Source organism: Panulirus ornatus, chromosome 12 (assembly GCF_036320965.1).
Source record: "Panulirus ornatus isolate Po-2019 chromosome 12, ASM3632096v1, whole genome shotgun sequence".
Classification (NCBI taxonomy): domain Eukaryota; kingdom Metazoa; phylum Arthropoda; class Malacostraca; order Decapoda; family Palinuridae; genus Panulirus; species Panulirus ornatus.
Window position 1 is genome coordinate 19,501,250 of NC_092235.1, and position 16,545 is coordinate 19,517,794.

The 16,545-nt window shown below is 41.4% G+C and overlaps 1 protein-coding gene across 1 annotated transcript in view; it reads left to right on the forward strand.

The window, feature by feature from the left end:
- The window catches only part of LOC139751828 (uncharacterized), a 1,080,599-nt gene that overhangs the window by 621,699 nt on the left and 442,355 nt on the right, over nt 1-16,545 (forward strand). The window contains 1 exon segment of the mRNA XM_071667449.1: nt 2,392-2,663. Coding sequence (XP_071523550.1) covers nt 2,392-2,663 — 272 coding nt within the window.

Below are 16,545 nucleotides of genomic sequence, written 5' to 3' on the forward strand. Positions count from 1 at the left end.
GATGCCGTGAGGAAACAGATTATGAGCTTTCTGTGACACCATGAACAAGGTGACAGACAACCTTTGATGCCACACACACAAAAAGAAAATGTGAAGCGCATCCTGTATTGCCCATGGAAAGACAAATGACAATCATCCTGTGACGTCACGAAAATTGAAGTGACGAAGCTCTTCTAATACCACGAAAAATAACAAGTAACAAGTTTCCTGCTATGTCACAGTCAAAACAAGTAACAAGTGCCCTGTAATACCACAGAAAATGGACAAGGGTCGTGTAATGCCATGAAAAAAAAAAAAATAAGGTGTCTAAAGTCACGTGATGCTACTCAAAGCCAAATGATGAATATTTTGGGATACCACATAGAAACATGATGGTTGTTCCTTGTTGGCTCATAAAAACAAGTGGCAAGCATCCTCCCACACCACAAAAGGACGAGTGATGCCACGGGAAAACAAATGGCAAGCAAACGGTGATACCACTTAAAACTAATAACAAACCTCCTGCCATGCCTTAGAAAACGTGATGAGATTTGTGTGATGACACAGGAAAACAAGAGATTAATGTGTGCTGATGTGTGTCTCTCAGGTATGCAGGCTTGCATTGTTACTTTTTCGTTATTTTGGAGAGTAATAAGAGTTGGGAGCATTATCTTGGTGGTTACACTCTGGCCACTCCCAGTTATCTAAACACTTCACTCCCTGCTTTTGCTCTCTATTCAAACTCACAACCCAACTAACCAGTCCCTCTGCCCTTATAATCCAAATAAACTTTGCTCTTACTTACATTTGGCTCACAACTTCCTCCTTTCTCTCGCTTTCCTAAACTCAGTCACAAACTTTCTCTCTTCTCCAATCTGCCAACAGTGGTGTGTCATCAGTAAACAGCAACTGGCTCACTTCCCAGGCCTCCACAGCCCCTACAGACTTCATACTTGCCTCTGTCTCCAAGACCTTTGCATTTACCTCCCTTGCCACCCCATCCATAACAATTTTTTTATTTATATATAATTGATGGTCTCCAGTTGTTTGGGGTTACACAGAGTGAAAAATCACCTTTGGCAAGCCTGTATACTCATCAGTTTGACGAAACAAAGTACAGTCTTCTCAAAGAACTCGCTTCAAGAATCCATCCCCTTCCTGCTCCTGAGTGTAGTGCAGCATTTGAACCTATAGGATCCTCTGAATGATGGGCTTTAACCCCAGGACGAATTCATGGAAGGGATCCTAAGCTTGTATATAAATATTTGCATATAGATGATTTTATTGTAGAGAGGTATACACTGTATATACATGTCACTTGATGTATTTCCAGTATAGAGGGTAGGGATGCTTGCAGCATATATGATTGCCAGGCTGGTGTTGCTTAGGTAGTAAAATTTTCCATACATGTGGAGTTACTTCCATGAAATGGGATGTTATTGTTAGCAACAGAGTAGCATGTAAAACAGCAGATGCCGTAATAGAGTTAGAAATAGAGTTGGGGAGTTAGGAGTAGATAAGGAAGCTGGTATCATACAGTAAAGGAAATGTAGTAGACTTGAGACTATAGTAGAGTAGTGTACTGACAGTCTGGGTACAGCTGAGGTGTACTGACAGCCTGGTTACAGCTGAGGTAGTGTACTGATGGCCAAGTTACAGCTTTGGTTATGTAATGATTACAGCTTGAGTACTGCTGATGTATTGTATTGTACTCTTGTACTGGGTTCAGCTTAGGTAGTGTACTGACAGCCTAACTTTAACTGAGGTATTGTGCTGTAGGTACTAGAACAGCTGTGTATTGACTTAACCTGGGTACAGGTAAAGTACTGTACTGATGGCTAAAGTTCAGGTGAGTTGATTTACTTACAGCTTGGATGCAGCTGAGTTAGTATGCTGATGACCTGGGTATAGCTGAGGAAGTGTACTGATGGCCTGTGTACAGCTGAGGTAGTTTACTAATAGCTTGAGTACATTTGAAGTGGTGCGTTGATAGCCTGGGTACAGCTGAAATGTACTGACTGGACTTGGATACAGCTGAGGACGTGTATTTACAACCAGGATACAGTCGAGTTAGTGCCCTGACAGCCTGGCTACAGCTAAGGTAGTGTGCTGATGACCTGGGTACAGCTGAGATAACGTACTACCTGGCTATTGGTTCACCTTAGGTAGTGTACTGACAGGGCCTGGGTACAGCTGAGGTAGCGTAATTTACTGGGAATGGGTGCAGCTGAGGTAGAGTGCTGACTGGGCCTGGATAAAGCTGAGATCTGTAATAACTGGGGCTGGGTTTAACTGAGGTAGTATACTGACTGGGATGGAGTACGGCTGAGCTGGTATACTTGAGTGTTGTTGATTCAGTGTATTGACTGGTGTGAGGGTGCAGCACTAAACTCCTCCTGGTGTGGTTTTCAGGTCAGCATTCTACAGCATGAGGGTGGAACAGATGGAGCGGCAGCTGGCCTCATTGACTGGGCTGGTGCAGAAGGCACTGCACACGGGGGTTGCAGGGTCTCCTCGCCCTGAGATCCCTCTAGCGCCGCCCCCTGCCGTGGTGGCCGCTGCTGCTGCTGCTGCCTCTGCGGCTGGGGCCCAGGCATCCAATGATAGGGATGCGCCTGCCACCAATAGGAATACCAATGATTTCCTCCAGGTTCCTACCAGTTCTTCCTTCTCCAAGAGTTCTGGTAAGCATTGATACCCTCCAATTATCCTGAGTTCTTTCTGAAACCACTCCCCACTCACCCACTGGTCTATGGAATACTCTCTGAATGACACATGAGTTAGTGACCTCATTAACCATCTAATGATTATGATATAATATTAATCAGTCACTGTGGTTGAAATTTACTTCTCCAAACTGACAGCATCAGAAACGCTCACTGATTGGTTAGTTCCGTGACCCAGCCAGTCATTGGATGTCTTTAGTAATACTTAGTAATTGGTTGGATGGATGTAGCTCATCACACTAATCATGGTACCCTAAACCCAGTGGTTGAATGGTGAAGTACTTTCAATATACAGCATAGATTACAGCCTTACCTTACTTGATAAACATAGCCAAAAAACTCTTTATAAACTCTTGTGTTTGTACTTCTGTTTCTGTGTACCTGTAGATGTGAACAGTTTGTCTAATGTTTTTCATATATATATATATATATATATATATATATATATATATATATATATATATATAATTATCTCTGGACTCCTTTGTAAGAAAGAGCCATGGGGTTACCCAAGACTTCTTTCCATAGGCTCCTGCAGCCCAAGACCACTACTTCCAGTTGTAGGGAAGTGTGGATTACTCCAAAAGAGAAGTTCTTTAATAAGACTTTACTCCAAATGATATAGCCCTGCCAAAGGTGACTTTTTGGTGGCTGATTCGGGTGAGAAACTGCAGAAGTTGGTGACTGAGCTTGGTAAAGTGTGTGAAAGAAGAAAGTTGAGAGTAAATGCAAGTAATAGCAAGGTTATTAGTATTAGGCTCAGTAGGGTTGAGGGACAAGTAAATTGGGAGGTAACTTTTAATGGAGAAAAAGTGGACGAAGTGAAGTGTTTTAGATATCTGGGAGTTGACTTTGCAGTGGATGGAACCATGGAAGCGGGAGTGAATCACAGGGTGGGGGAAGGGGTGAAGGTCCTGGGAGCGTTGAAGGTGTGGAAGGCAAGAACATTGTCTTGGAGAGCAAAAATGGGTATGTTTGAAGGAATATCGGTTCCAGCAGTGTTATATGGTTTCGAGGCATGGGCTATAGATAGGGTTGTGCGGAGAAGGGTAGGTGTGTTGGAAACAAAATGTTTGAAGACATTAGGTGGTGTGAGGTGGTTTGATTGAGTAAGTAATGAAAGGGTAAGAGAGATATGTGGTAATAAAAAGAGTGTGGTTGAGAGAGCAGAAGCGGGTGTGTTGAAATGGTTTGGACACATGGAGATAATGAGTGAGGAAAGATCGACAAAGAGGATATATGTGTCAGAGATGGAAGGAAGAAGGAGAAACGGAAGACCAAATTGGAGGTGGAAGGATGGAGTGAAAAAAGATTTTGAGTGATTGTGCCTGAACATACAGGAGGTTGTGAGGCTTGGAAGGAATAGAGTGAGTTGGAATGATGTGGTATACCGGGGTCAACATGCTGTCACTGGATTGAATCAGGGCATGTAAAGCATCTGGGGTAAACCATGGAAAGGTGTGTGGGCCTATATATAGGTGTTAACAGACTGTTTGCTTGAAATTACACCATTAGTAAAATGTCTAAGAACTTCTTACTTCAAAGGAGTCCATCTTTTCCTTGGAACTGAAAATAGTGCAGCTTAGGAGCTGTTGGATCTCCTAGGAAAAGGGTCTTTAAGTAATCAGGACCCTTTCAAGAATGGAGTTGGGGCAATTTATTATATATATATATATATATATATATATATATATATATATATATATATATATATATATATATATATATATATATATATATATATATTTAGTGTGTATGTATTTATGTATGTATGTATACACATGCTATATCTCTAATATGTATACTAGAGAAGTAAGTGTGAGTGTGTATGTGTGTGTGTTTTTTCAAAATTGTTTAATAGATGTGCAGTATAGTAGTTTGTTTATGTGCGTCTGAGTATTCGTATGATATGTGTATGTTGACACATATGATACTCATGTCTTGTGTGCTTAGTGTATGGTCTGTGTTTGTTTCATGTTCTGGCCTCAAGAGATCATTGTCATAGGCCTCACTGTGGATGGCGTCACCTCTAAAGTGTAGCTCGGATACACCTGTCGTAGTGATCATATGCATTCACACGAGTGTAGTAGCCCCCTCCCTCAAGCAATTATGTAGAAACCCTTTCATGAACAAGCCACCTCTCTCCCAAAAACTGAATCCAGTGTTCATGGAGTGTAGAAGCAGTTAGTACCCACACACCTGCATACTCATAATATGACAATATGATTGCTTGGTAAACACGTCATATCATGACAGTGACAAGTCTGTAAATGTGTCATGACTGTATGTTACATGGGTACCCAAGCATGGTATACCTGTGTGTGACTTGTACAGTTTTTATTCACATCATGACAGTGGTTGGGATAGGTACAGATTTGACTGTATATGACATAGGCACACATAATGACTAGATCTTATATGACACAGTAATGCATATCATGACTTTACAAAGCTGTAGTGCATATACCATGATTATTTATAGTCAAGGTTCATATCAGAATTTACATATAACGTAAACTTATGACTTTGTACTTTGTATTGCTTGTACACATGACTGCATGACGTATTTACTTTTTATCCCTTGTTACACACAGTTTGTTTGAGTGCAATATGAGCAATAGATAGAATCATGACTTGATATACAACCAGAAAAAGTTGCTGATTGGATGGCTTGCACTAGAAAAGTGCTCTTGACATCATTAGTGAACTGTTAACCCATTGAGCATGACAGTATGACCTCTGAGTAAGATGGTTTGACCTTTGACCAGACTTAAGGGAGTGGTCAGAGGCTAGACCATCATACCCGAGAATCATCCCATCTCACTCAAAGGATTGTTTGACATTTTATTTATATTTTTTTATTCATTTTTATTTTTTATTTTTTTTTTTTTTTTATTTTTTTTTTTTGAAACCCTCTTGTGATACTCTCAAACTCAAGCTGGAAGAAGCTGGTGGCATTGACCTTTTCCATAACAGAAAACAACTTAGAAATTATGAATCAAGTTGCCTGTTACTTAAACACCACCTCACAAAAGGAAAACTTGCTTACTTTTTTGAAGCTGTTCGTATAATCAAATCTCTTCAGTCATAGAATGAACTGTTTCCATGTTTTGTACTGCATCTACATAACTGTATTCTTTGGGAGGTGAGGCATCCAGATCTGTATAAGTTATCTTAGGTGGGGTTCAGCACATGAATTATATATGTTACAAATTACCTCTTTTACTCCTGTAGATAACTATAATTTTATATACCATATTTCTAGCTTCTAAACACTAGCTAAGAAATATAAGATTACTAATAGCGGTTAGAACTAGGGATATTTTTATCTCAAGCAGTTGTTAGTCATACAAACAAAAGTACATGACCAGGCCAACCTGTATTGTCCTGCCATTACCTCTTTATCAGGGAAGGCAGAACTACACACAAGTTTACCATAACCCTATAGTTATAGCATTGTTTGAATCTATAATTTTTTCATGAAGTCAGATAGTTAGAACATATATAACTTTATACAAAGAGTTTTAGTGAGGTTTGAGCACATTTGGGAGCTCTCAAGATGGGCAAGAATGTTACTGTAACAGACCCAAAGTTTTTTCATTGATATTATGTGGTAGTTTGCTCAGAAGTGTAATTGCATACAGAAGTTGCATCCAATTTGACATAATTTACAGTCATACACACAAACCTGGCAAAGGTTAGGGTATGTGTGTGTGTGTGTGTGTGTGTATGCTTACATAGGACTAAAGGTAAAAGATGGTTCATATATACGAGGGTAAGAGTTAGGGCAATACGTGTGTAACACTCTCTCCTCATAACCCACAAATAGTAATCACCTCAAAATCATATTATATTACATTCAGCATTAGCAGTATATCATCATCTCTTCCACCCTTACCTGAATGAGTCAAGCCCCTCACAAAGTTAAACAAACTTATCATGCTCAGGAAATCTTATGTATCTTTCTTACATGTCTTTAGAGGAGTTACATATTGTTTTGACCCCAGCTGCTGAATTATTTTGTGAATAGGTGCCAACATCACCCTGCCTTCAGTTTATTGGTGGTGGTTCATGTGTTTTTATTAAAAATGAACAGGGTATCAAGGCAATTTTGTTGAGGTAAAGTTTACCAGGGTGTTGAAGTTACATACTGTTTTGACCGCAGCTGCTGAAGTATTTTGTGAATAGGTGCCAACATCACCATGCCTTCAGTTTATTAGTGATGGTTCATGTGTTTTTATTAAAAATGAACAGGGTATCAAGGCAATTTTGTTGAGGTCAAGTTTACCAGGGTGTTAAAGGAAGTGTGATCAGGTAACATTTAACATGGTTGCTTTCCTTTGCAAGTAGGTATTCATTTGCATCCCGTTTATGTTTTTCAGTGATTTACACACCACACCTCTTAAGAGGCAAGGATTTTCCCCATTTTTACTCCTTTGGCAAAACACTCTTCTCAAGCAGTGTTTGAACAAAAGTTCAAGTCGGAGTCCAGTGGAATTTCTCGATATCCTTTTTTAAAGAGATGCAAAACATTTGTCCTTTCCCTCATTTAGCACTATACCCACCTCTTGCAACATTTTGAATAAAATTTCAAGTCTCCTATCAAATATATTCATACTCTCCTTCAGCACATACAGAGACTTTATTGTGACAATGACTCTTAAATGGGTCAGTGCTTTCCAGGACCTCCCCATTCCATCTTGGTGGCAGTGGGGCTCTAGAGCCCTCCACAATGAAAATACTTTTTAGATTATCAGTCAGCTCCTCACCTGTCTCTTCTTTTTAGATTTATTTTATATGTATTTATTTATTATACTTAATTGCTGTTTCCCGCATCAGCAAGGTAGTGCCAGGAAACAGATGAAGAATGGCCCATCCAGTCATATACACACATATATGTATATACATAAATGCCCATACACTCACATACACATATCAACATATACACATATATATACATAAACAGACATGTACATATATACACATTTACATATTCACACTTGCTCGCCTTTATCCATTCCTGGCGTTACCCTGCCCCACAGGAAACAGCATTGCTGCCCCCTGCTTCAGTGAGGTAGCGCCAGGAATACAGACAAAAAATGCCTCATTTGTTCACGCTCATTCTCTAGCTGTCATGTATTTTCGAAAATTTCCTGCCCATTCCAATATAGGTGTTGGAGCTATAGTGTTTACCACAATGAAAGTATTTTTGAGTGTATTATTAATTTCCTCACATATTCTTATATCATCCTTTAAAATGCCTTTCCCTTGATCTCTTAGCTTGAATAACTGCCCCTTATGTCAGTTATTTCTGATTAAGAAAATTTTATGATTTCTTCCTGCCTTGCCCACAAAATTTTTTCAGAGTTTATTTGTTCCTTCTTTCTAATCTTGTTATACTGGCTGCCTAACTTTTGACCTTGTCTTGGCCACTGCACATCTCAGCCCCTTTTGTTTTTTGACATATTTTATCAATTCATTCTTCCCTCTTCATTAACTTTACCTCTGTGTTTGAGGCTGTAGGCACTCATGGTCTTCCTTGTGAATTTTACAGAACCTCTCACCACAGTGCCTTTGTTTCTGTCAACTGAACTTCATTTCCCAAAAATCTGTGTTAACAGAAATTGTTGAGGTTTGTGTACTTTCCATGATTATGTATCTTCTTTAGGTCTTGTCTCATCTCTGTTCTTTCAGCATCCTCATTTACTACATGGAAGAAAATGATTGTATTTTCTGCATGGTGTTTCATTTCCCAGCATCCATGCTAGTATTTGTAAAGATAAGATCTCACAGTGATGGTGTACATGTCCCTCTTATTCTAGTTTTCACTGATATGCTGGCATTGCATAAGAAATTTTCCTGTGTTCAGTCTGAAAACATGCATCTTCATGACTCACTGTTAACATGTGAATCTAAATTTCCCAATTCTCTCCCTTTATAATTTAAATCCCTAATTATCAGTACTCTACCTTCTCTGAAAACTGTGTGTTTTACTGCTAACTGTTCCTTCTGGTTTTTTCCTTCATTGTTATAATTTTATATTTGTTATCATTCTTTGGAGGATTATTTAACCATCTCACACTTCAGTAACCTCTCCCCACAGATCCAGCATCCCCAAGAAATATAACTCTGACAAAACATACTGAAAAAATGCGAAAAGCCCTGAACAACTGACCTCTCAGTTTAGTCTTAAACCCCAACCCACGAAGCATACACCCATCAGAAACCACTATCCTAGACAAACACAAGTCACATTCTCCTGACTACACTCTTGATGTAACCCATCACTACAACACTACAAACACCGTATCAACATATCCCAAGACCCTTCATGCACATGATGCAACTGCAGTAAAGAAGACATTTAGAACTTACTTCTCAATTGCTTCCATTCTGCACATAGACACACACCTAGCATCTCTCTTTGTGATTGATGATCCCAACCAGTGGATGTGGCCGGCTTCCTGAGTGCTGCAGGAGCTTCACACACACACACACACACACACACACACATTCTTTTCTCTTCTTTCATACTATTTGCCATCTCCCGAATTAGCGAGGTTGCGTTATGAACAGAGGACTGGACCTTTGAGGGAATGTCCTCACCTGGCCCCCCTCTCCGTCCCTTCCTTTAGGGGGGGAAAAACAAAAAAAAAAAACGAGAGGGGAGGATTTCCAGCCCCCTGCACCACACACACACACACACACACACACATATATATATATATATATATATATATATATATATATATATATATATATATGTATGTGAGAAATACTTAGAAAAGCAAATGGATTTGTATGTAGCATTTATGGATCTGGAGAAGGCATATGATAGAGTTGATAGAGATGCTCTGTGGAAGGTATTAAGAATATATGGTGTGGGAGGCAAGTTGTTAGAAGCAGTGAAAAGTTTTTATCGAGGATGTAAGGCATGTGTGCGTGTAGGAAGAGAGGAAAGTGATTGGTTCTCAGTGAATGTGGGTTTGCGGCAGGGGTGTGTGATGTCTCCATGGTTGTTTAATTTGTTTATGGATGGGGTTGTTAGGGAGGTAAATGCAAGAGTCTTGGAAAGAGGGGCAAGTATGAAGTCTGTTGGGGATGAGAGAGCTTGGGAAGTGAGTCAGTTGTTGTTCGCTGATGATACAGCGCTGGTGGCGGATTCATGTGAGAAACTGCAGAAGCTGGTGACTGAGTTTGGTAAAGTGTGTGGAAGAAGAAAGTTAAGAGTAAATGTGAATAAGAGCAAGGTTATTAGGTACAGTAGGGTTGAGGGTCAAGTCAATTGGGAGGTGAGTTTGAATGGAGAAAAACTGGAGGAAGTGAAGTGTTTTAGATATCTGGGAGTGGATCTGTCAGCGGATGGAACCATGGAAGCGGAAGTGGATCATAGGGTGGGGGAGGGGGCGAAAATTTTGGGAGCCTTGAAAAATGTGTGGAAGTCGAGAACATTATCTCGGAAAGCAAAAATGGGTATGTTTGAAGGAATAGTGGTTCCAACAGTGTTGTATGGTTGCGAGGCGTGGGCTATGGATAGAGTTGTGCGCAGGAGGATGGATGTGCTGGAAATGAGATGTTTGAGGACAATGTGTGGTGTGAGGTGGTTTGATCGAGTAAGTAACGTAAGGGTAAGAGAGATGTGTGGAAATAAAAAGAGCGTGGTTGAGAGAGCAGAAGAGGGTGTTTTGAAATGGTTTGGGCACATGGAGAGAATGAGTGAGGAAAGATTGACCAAGAGGATATATGTGTCGGAGGTGGAGGGAACGAGGAGAAGAGGGAGACCAAATTGGAGGTGGAAAGATGGAGTGAAAAGGATTTTGTGTGATCGGGGCCTGAACATGCAGGAGGGTGAAAGGAGGGCAAGGAATAGAGTGAATTGGAGCGATGTGGTATACAGGGGTTGACGTGCTGTCAGTGGATTGAATCAAGGCATGTGAAGCGTCCGGGGTAAACCATGGAAAGCTGTGTAGGTATGTATATTTGCGTGTGTGGACGTGTGTATGTACATGTGTATGGGGGGGTTGGGCCATTTCTTTCGTCTGTTTCCTTGCGCTACCTCGCAACCGCGGGAGACAGCGACGAGGTATAAAAAAAAAATATATATATATATATATATATATATATATATATATATATATATATATATATATATATATTTTTTTTCTTTTTTTTTTTTTTGCCGCTGTCTCCCGCGCTTGCGAGGTAGCGCAAGGAAACAGACGAAAGAAATGGCCCAACCCACCCCCATACACATGCCTTGATTCAATCCACTGACAGCACGTCAACCCCGGTATACCACGTCGCTCCAATTCACTCTATTCTTTGCCCTCCTTTCACCCTCCTGCATGTTCAGGCCCCGATCACACAAAATCATTTTCACTCCATCTTTCCACCTCCAATTTGGTCTCCCTCTTCACCTCGTTCCCTCCACCTCCGACACATATATCCTCTTGGTCAATCTTTCCTCACTCATTCTCTCCATGTGACCAAACCATTTCAAAACACCCTCTTCTGCTCTCTCAACCACGCTCTTTTTATTTCCACACATCTCTCTTACCCTTACGTTACTTACTCGATATATATATATATATATATATATATATATATATATATATATATATATATATATATATATATATATATATATATAACCCCGGTATACCATATCGATCCAATTCACTCTATTCCTTGCCCGCCTTTCACCTTCCTGCATGCTCAGGCCCCGATCACTCAAAATCTTTTTCACTCCATCTTTCCACCTCCAAATTGGTCTCCCACTTCTCCTCATTCCCTCCACCTCTGACACATATATATATATGGTCAATCTTTCCTCACTCATTCTCTCCATGTGCCCAAACCATTTCAAAACACCCTCTTCTGCTCTCTCAACCATGCTCTTTTTATTACCACACATCTCTCTTACCCTTACATTACTTACTCGATCAAACCACCTCACACCACACATTGTCCTCAAACATCTCATTCCCAGCACATCCACCCTCCTGCGCACAACTCTATCCATAGCCCACGCCTCACAACCATACAACATTGTTGGAACCACTATTCCTTCAAACATACCCATTTTTGCTTTCCGAGATAATGTTCTCGACTTCCACACATTCTTCAAGGCTCCCAGGATTTTCGCCCCCTCCCCCACCCTATGATTCACTTCCACTTCCATGGTTCCATCTGCTGCCAGATCCACTCCCAGATATCTAAAACACTTTACTTCCTCCAGTTTTTCTCCATTCAAACTTACCTCCCAATTGACTTGACCCTCAACCCTACTGTACCTAATAACCTTGCTCTTATTCACATTTACTCTTAACTTTCTTCTTTCACACACCTTACCAAACTCAGTCACCAGCTTCTGCAGTTTCTCACATGAATCAGCCACCAGCACTGTATCATCAGCAAACAACTGACTCACTTCCCAAGCTCTCTCATACACAACAGACTTCATACTTGCCCCTCTTTCCAAAACTCTTGCATTCACCTCCCTAACAGCCCCATCCATAAACAAATTAAACAACCATGGAGACATCACACATCCCTGCCTCAAACCTACATTCACTGAGAACCAATCACTTTCCTCTCTTCCTACACGTACACATGCCTTACATCCTCGATAAAAACTTTTCACTGCTTCTAACAACTTGCCTCCCACACCATATATTCTTAATACCTTCCACAGAGCATCTCTATCAACTCTATCATATGCCTTCTCCAGATCCATAAATGCTACATACAAATCCATTAGCTTTTCTAAGTATTTCTCACATACATTCTTCAAAGCAAACACCTGATCCACACATCCTCTACCACTTCTGAAACCACACTGCTCTTCCCCAATCTGATGCTCAGTACATGCCTTCACCCTCTCAATCAATACCCTCCCATATAATTTACCAGGAATACTCAACAAACTTATACCTCTGTAATTTGAGCACTCACTCTTATCCCCTTTGCCTTTGTACAGTGGCACTATACACGCATTTCGCCAATCCTCAGGCACCTCACCATGAGTCATACATACATTGAATAACCTAACCAACCAGTCAACAATACAGTCACCCCCTTTTTTTATAAATTCCACTGTAATACCATCCAAACCTGCTGCCTTGCCGGCTTTCATCTTCCGCAAAGCTTTTACTACCTCTTCTCTGTTTACCAAATCATTTTCCCTAACCCTCTCACTTTGCACACCACCTCGACCAAGACACCCTATATCTGCCACTCTGTCATCAAACACATTCAACAAACCTTCAAAATACTCTCTCCATCTCCTTCTCACATCATCATTACTTGTTATCACCTCCCCATTTGCACCCTTCACTGAAGTTCCCATTTGCTCCCTTGTCTTACACACTTTATTTACCTCCTTCCAGAACATCTTTTTATTCTCCCTAAAATTTAATGATACTCTCTCACCCCAACTCTCATTTTCCCTCTTTTTCACCTCTTGCACCTTTCTCTTGACCTCCTGTCTCTTTCTTTTATACATCTCCCACTCAATTGCATTTTTTCCATGCAAAAATAGTCCAAATGCCTCTCTCTTCTCTTTCACTACTAATCTTACTTCTTCATCCCACCACTCACTACCCTTTCTAATCAACCCACCTCCCACGCTTCTCATGCCACAAGCATCTTTTGCGCAATCCATCACTGATTCCCTAAATACATCCCATTCCTCCCCCACTCCCCTTACTTCCATTGTTCTCACCTTTTTCCATTCTGTACTCAGTCTCTCCTGGTACTTCCTCACACACGTCTCCTTCCCAAGCTCACTTACTCTCACCATCCTCTTCACCCCAACATTCACTCTTCTTTTCTGAAAACCCATACAAATCTTCACCTTAGCCTCCACAAGATAATGATCAGACATCCCTCCAGTTGCACCTCTCAGCACATTTATATCCAAAAGTCTCTCTTTCGCGCGCCTGTCAACACGTAATCCAATAACGCTCTCTGGCCATCTCTCCTACTTACATACGTATACTTATGTATATCTCGCTTTTTAAACCAGGTATTCCCAGTCACCAGTCCTTTTTCAGCACATAAATCTACAAGCTCTTCACCATTTCCATTTACAACACTGAACACCCCATGTATACCAATTATTCCCTCAACTGCCACATTACTCACCTTTGCATTCAAATCACCCATCACTTTTACCGGGCATATGATAGAGTTGATAGAGATGCTCTGTGGAAGGTATTAAGAATATATGTGTGGGAGGCAAGTTGTTAGAAGCAGTGAAAAGTTTTTATTGAGGATGTAAGGCATGTGTACGTGTAGGAAGAGAGGAAAGTGATTGGTTCTCAGTGAATGTAGGTTTGCAGCAGGGGTGTGTGATGTCTCCATGGTTGTTTGATTTGTTTATGGATGGGGTTGTTAGGGAGGTGAATGCAAGAGTTTTGGAAAGAGGGGCAAGTATGAAGTCTGTTGTGGATGAGAGAGCTTGGGAAGTGAGTCAGTTGTTCGCTGATGATACAGCGCTGGTGGCTGATTCATGTGAGAAACTGCAGAAGCTGGTGACTGAGTTTGGTAAAGTGTGTGAAAGAAGAAAGTTAAGAGTAAATGTGAATAAGAGCAAGGTTATTAGGTACAGTAGGGTTGAGGGTCAAGTCAATTGGGAGGTAAGTTTGAATGGAGAAAAACTGGAGGAAGTAAAGTGTTTTAGATATCTGGGAGTGGATCTGGCAGCGGATGGAACCATGGAAGCGGAAGTGAATCATAGGGTGGGGGAGGGGGCGAAAATCCTGGGAGCCTTAAAGAATGTGTGGAAGTCGAGAACATTATCTCAGAAAGCAAAAATGGGTATGTTTGAAGGAATAGTGGTTCCAACAATGTTGTATGGTTGCGAGGCGTGGGCTATGGATAGAGTTGTGCGCAGGAGGGTGGATGTGCTGGAAATGAGATGTGTGAGGACAATGTGTGGTGTGAGGTGGTTTGATCGAGTAAGTAATGTAAGGGTAAGAGAGATGTGTGGAAATAAAAAGAGCGTGGTTGAGAGAGCAGAAGAGGGTGTTTTGAAATGGTTTGGGCACATGGAGAGAATGAGTGAGGAAAGATTGACCAAGAGGATATATGTGTTGGAGGTGGAGGGAATGAGGAGAAGTGGGAGACCAAATTGGAGGTGGAAAGATGGAGTGAAAAGGATTTTGAGTGATCGGGGCCTGAACATGCAGGAGGGTGAAAGGCGGGCAAGGAATAGAGTGAATTGGATCGATGTGGCATACCGGGGTTGACGTGCTGTCAGTGGATTGAATCAGGGCATGTTAAGCGTCTGGGGTAAACCATGAAAAGTTGTGTGGGGCCTGGATGTGGAAAGGGAGCTGTGGTTTCGGGCATTATTGCATGACAGCTGGAGACTGAGTGTGAACGAATGGGGCCTTTGTTATCTTTTCCTAGCGCTACCTCGCACACATGAGGGAGGAGGGGGATGTTATTCCATGTGTGGCGAGGTGGTGATGGGAATGAATAAAGGCAGACAGTGTGAATTGTGTGCATGGGTATATATGTATGTGTCTGTTTGTGTATATATATGTGTACATTGAGATGTATAGGTATGTATATTTGCGTGTGTGGACGTGTGTGTATATACATGTGTATGGGGGTGGGTTGGGCCATTTCTTTCTTCTGTTTCCTTGCGGTACCTCGCAAATGCGGGAGACAGCGACAAAGCAAAATAAATAAAAAATAAATAAATATATTTTTTTTTTTTTTTTTTTTTTTTTTTTTTGCCGCTGTCTCCCGCGTTTGCGAGGTAGCGCAAGGAAACAGACGAAAGAAATGGCCCAACCCACCCCCATACACATGTATATACATACGTCCACACACGCAAATATACATACCTACACAGCTTTCCATGGTTTACCCCAGACGCTTCACATGCCTTGATTCAATCCACTGACAGCACGTCAACCCCGGTATACCACATCGCTCCAATTCACTCTATTCCTTGCCCTCCTTTCACCCTCCTGCATGTTCAGGCCCCGATCACACAAAATCTTTTTCACTCCATCTTTCCACCTCCAATTTGGTCTCCCTCTTCTCCTCGTTCCCTCCACCTCCGACACATATATTCTCTTGGTCAATCTTTCCTCACTCATTCTCTCCGTGTGCCCGAACCATTTCAAAACACCCTCTTCTGCTCTCTCAACCACGCTCTTTTTATTTCCACACATCTCTCTTACCCTTACGTTACTTACTCGATCAAACCACCTCACACCACACATTGTCCTCAAACATCTCATTTCCAGCACATCCATCCTCCTGCGCACAACTCTATCCATAGCCCACGCCTCGCAACCATACAACATTGTTGGAACCACTATTCCTTCAAACATACCCATTTTTGCTTTCCGAGATAATGTTCTCGACTTCCACACATTCTTCAAGGCTCCCAGAATTTTCGCCCCCTCCCCCACCCTATGATCCACTTCCGCTTCCATGGTTCCATCCGCTGCCAGATCCACTCCCAGATATCTAAAACACTTCACTTCCTCCAGTTTTTCTCCATTCAAACTCACCTCCCAATTGACTTGACCCTCAACCCTACTGTACCTAATAACCTTGCTCTTATTCACATTTACTCTTAACTTTCTTCTTTCACACACTTTACCAAACTCAGTCACCAGCTTCTGCAGTTTCTCACATGAATCAGCCACCAGCACTGTATCATCAGCGAACAACAACTGACTCACTTCCCAAGCTCTCTCATCCCCAACAGACTTCATGCTTGCCCCTCTTTCCAAAACTCTTGCATTCACTTCCCTAACAACCCCATCCATAAACAAATTAAACAACCATGGAGACATCACACACCCCTGCCGCA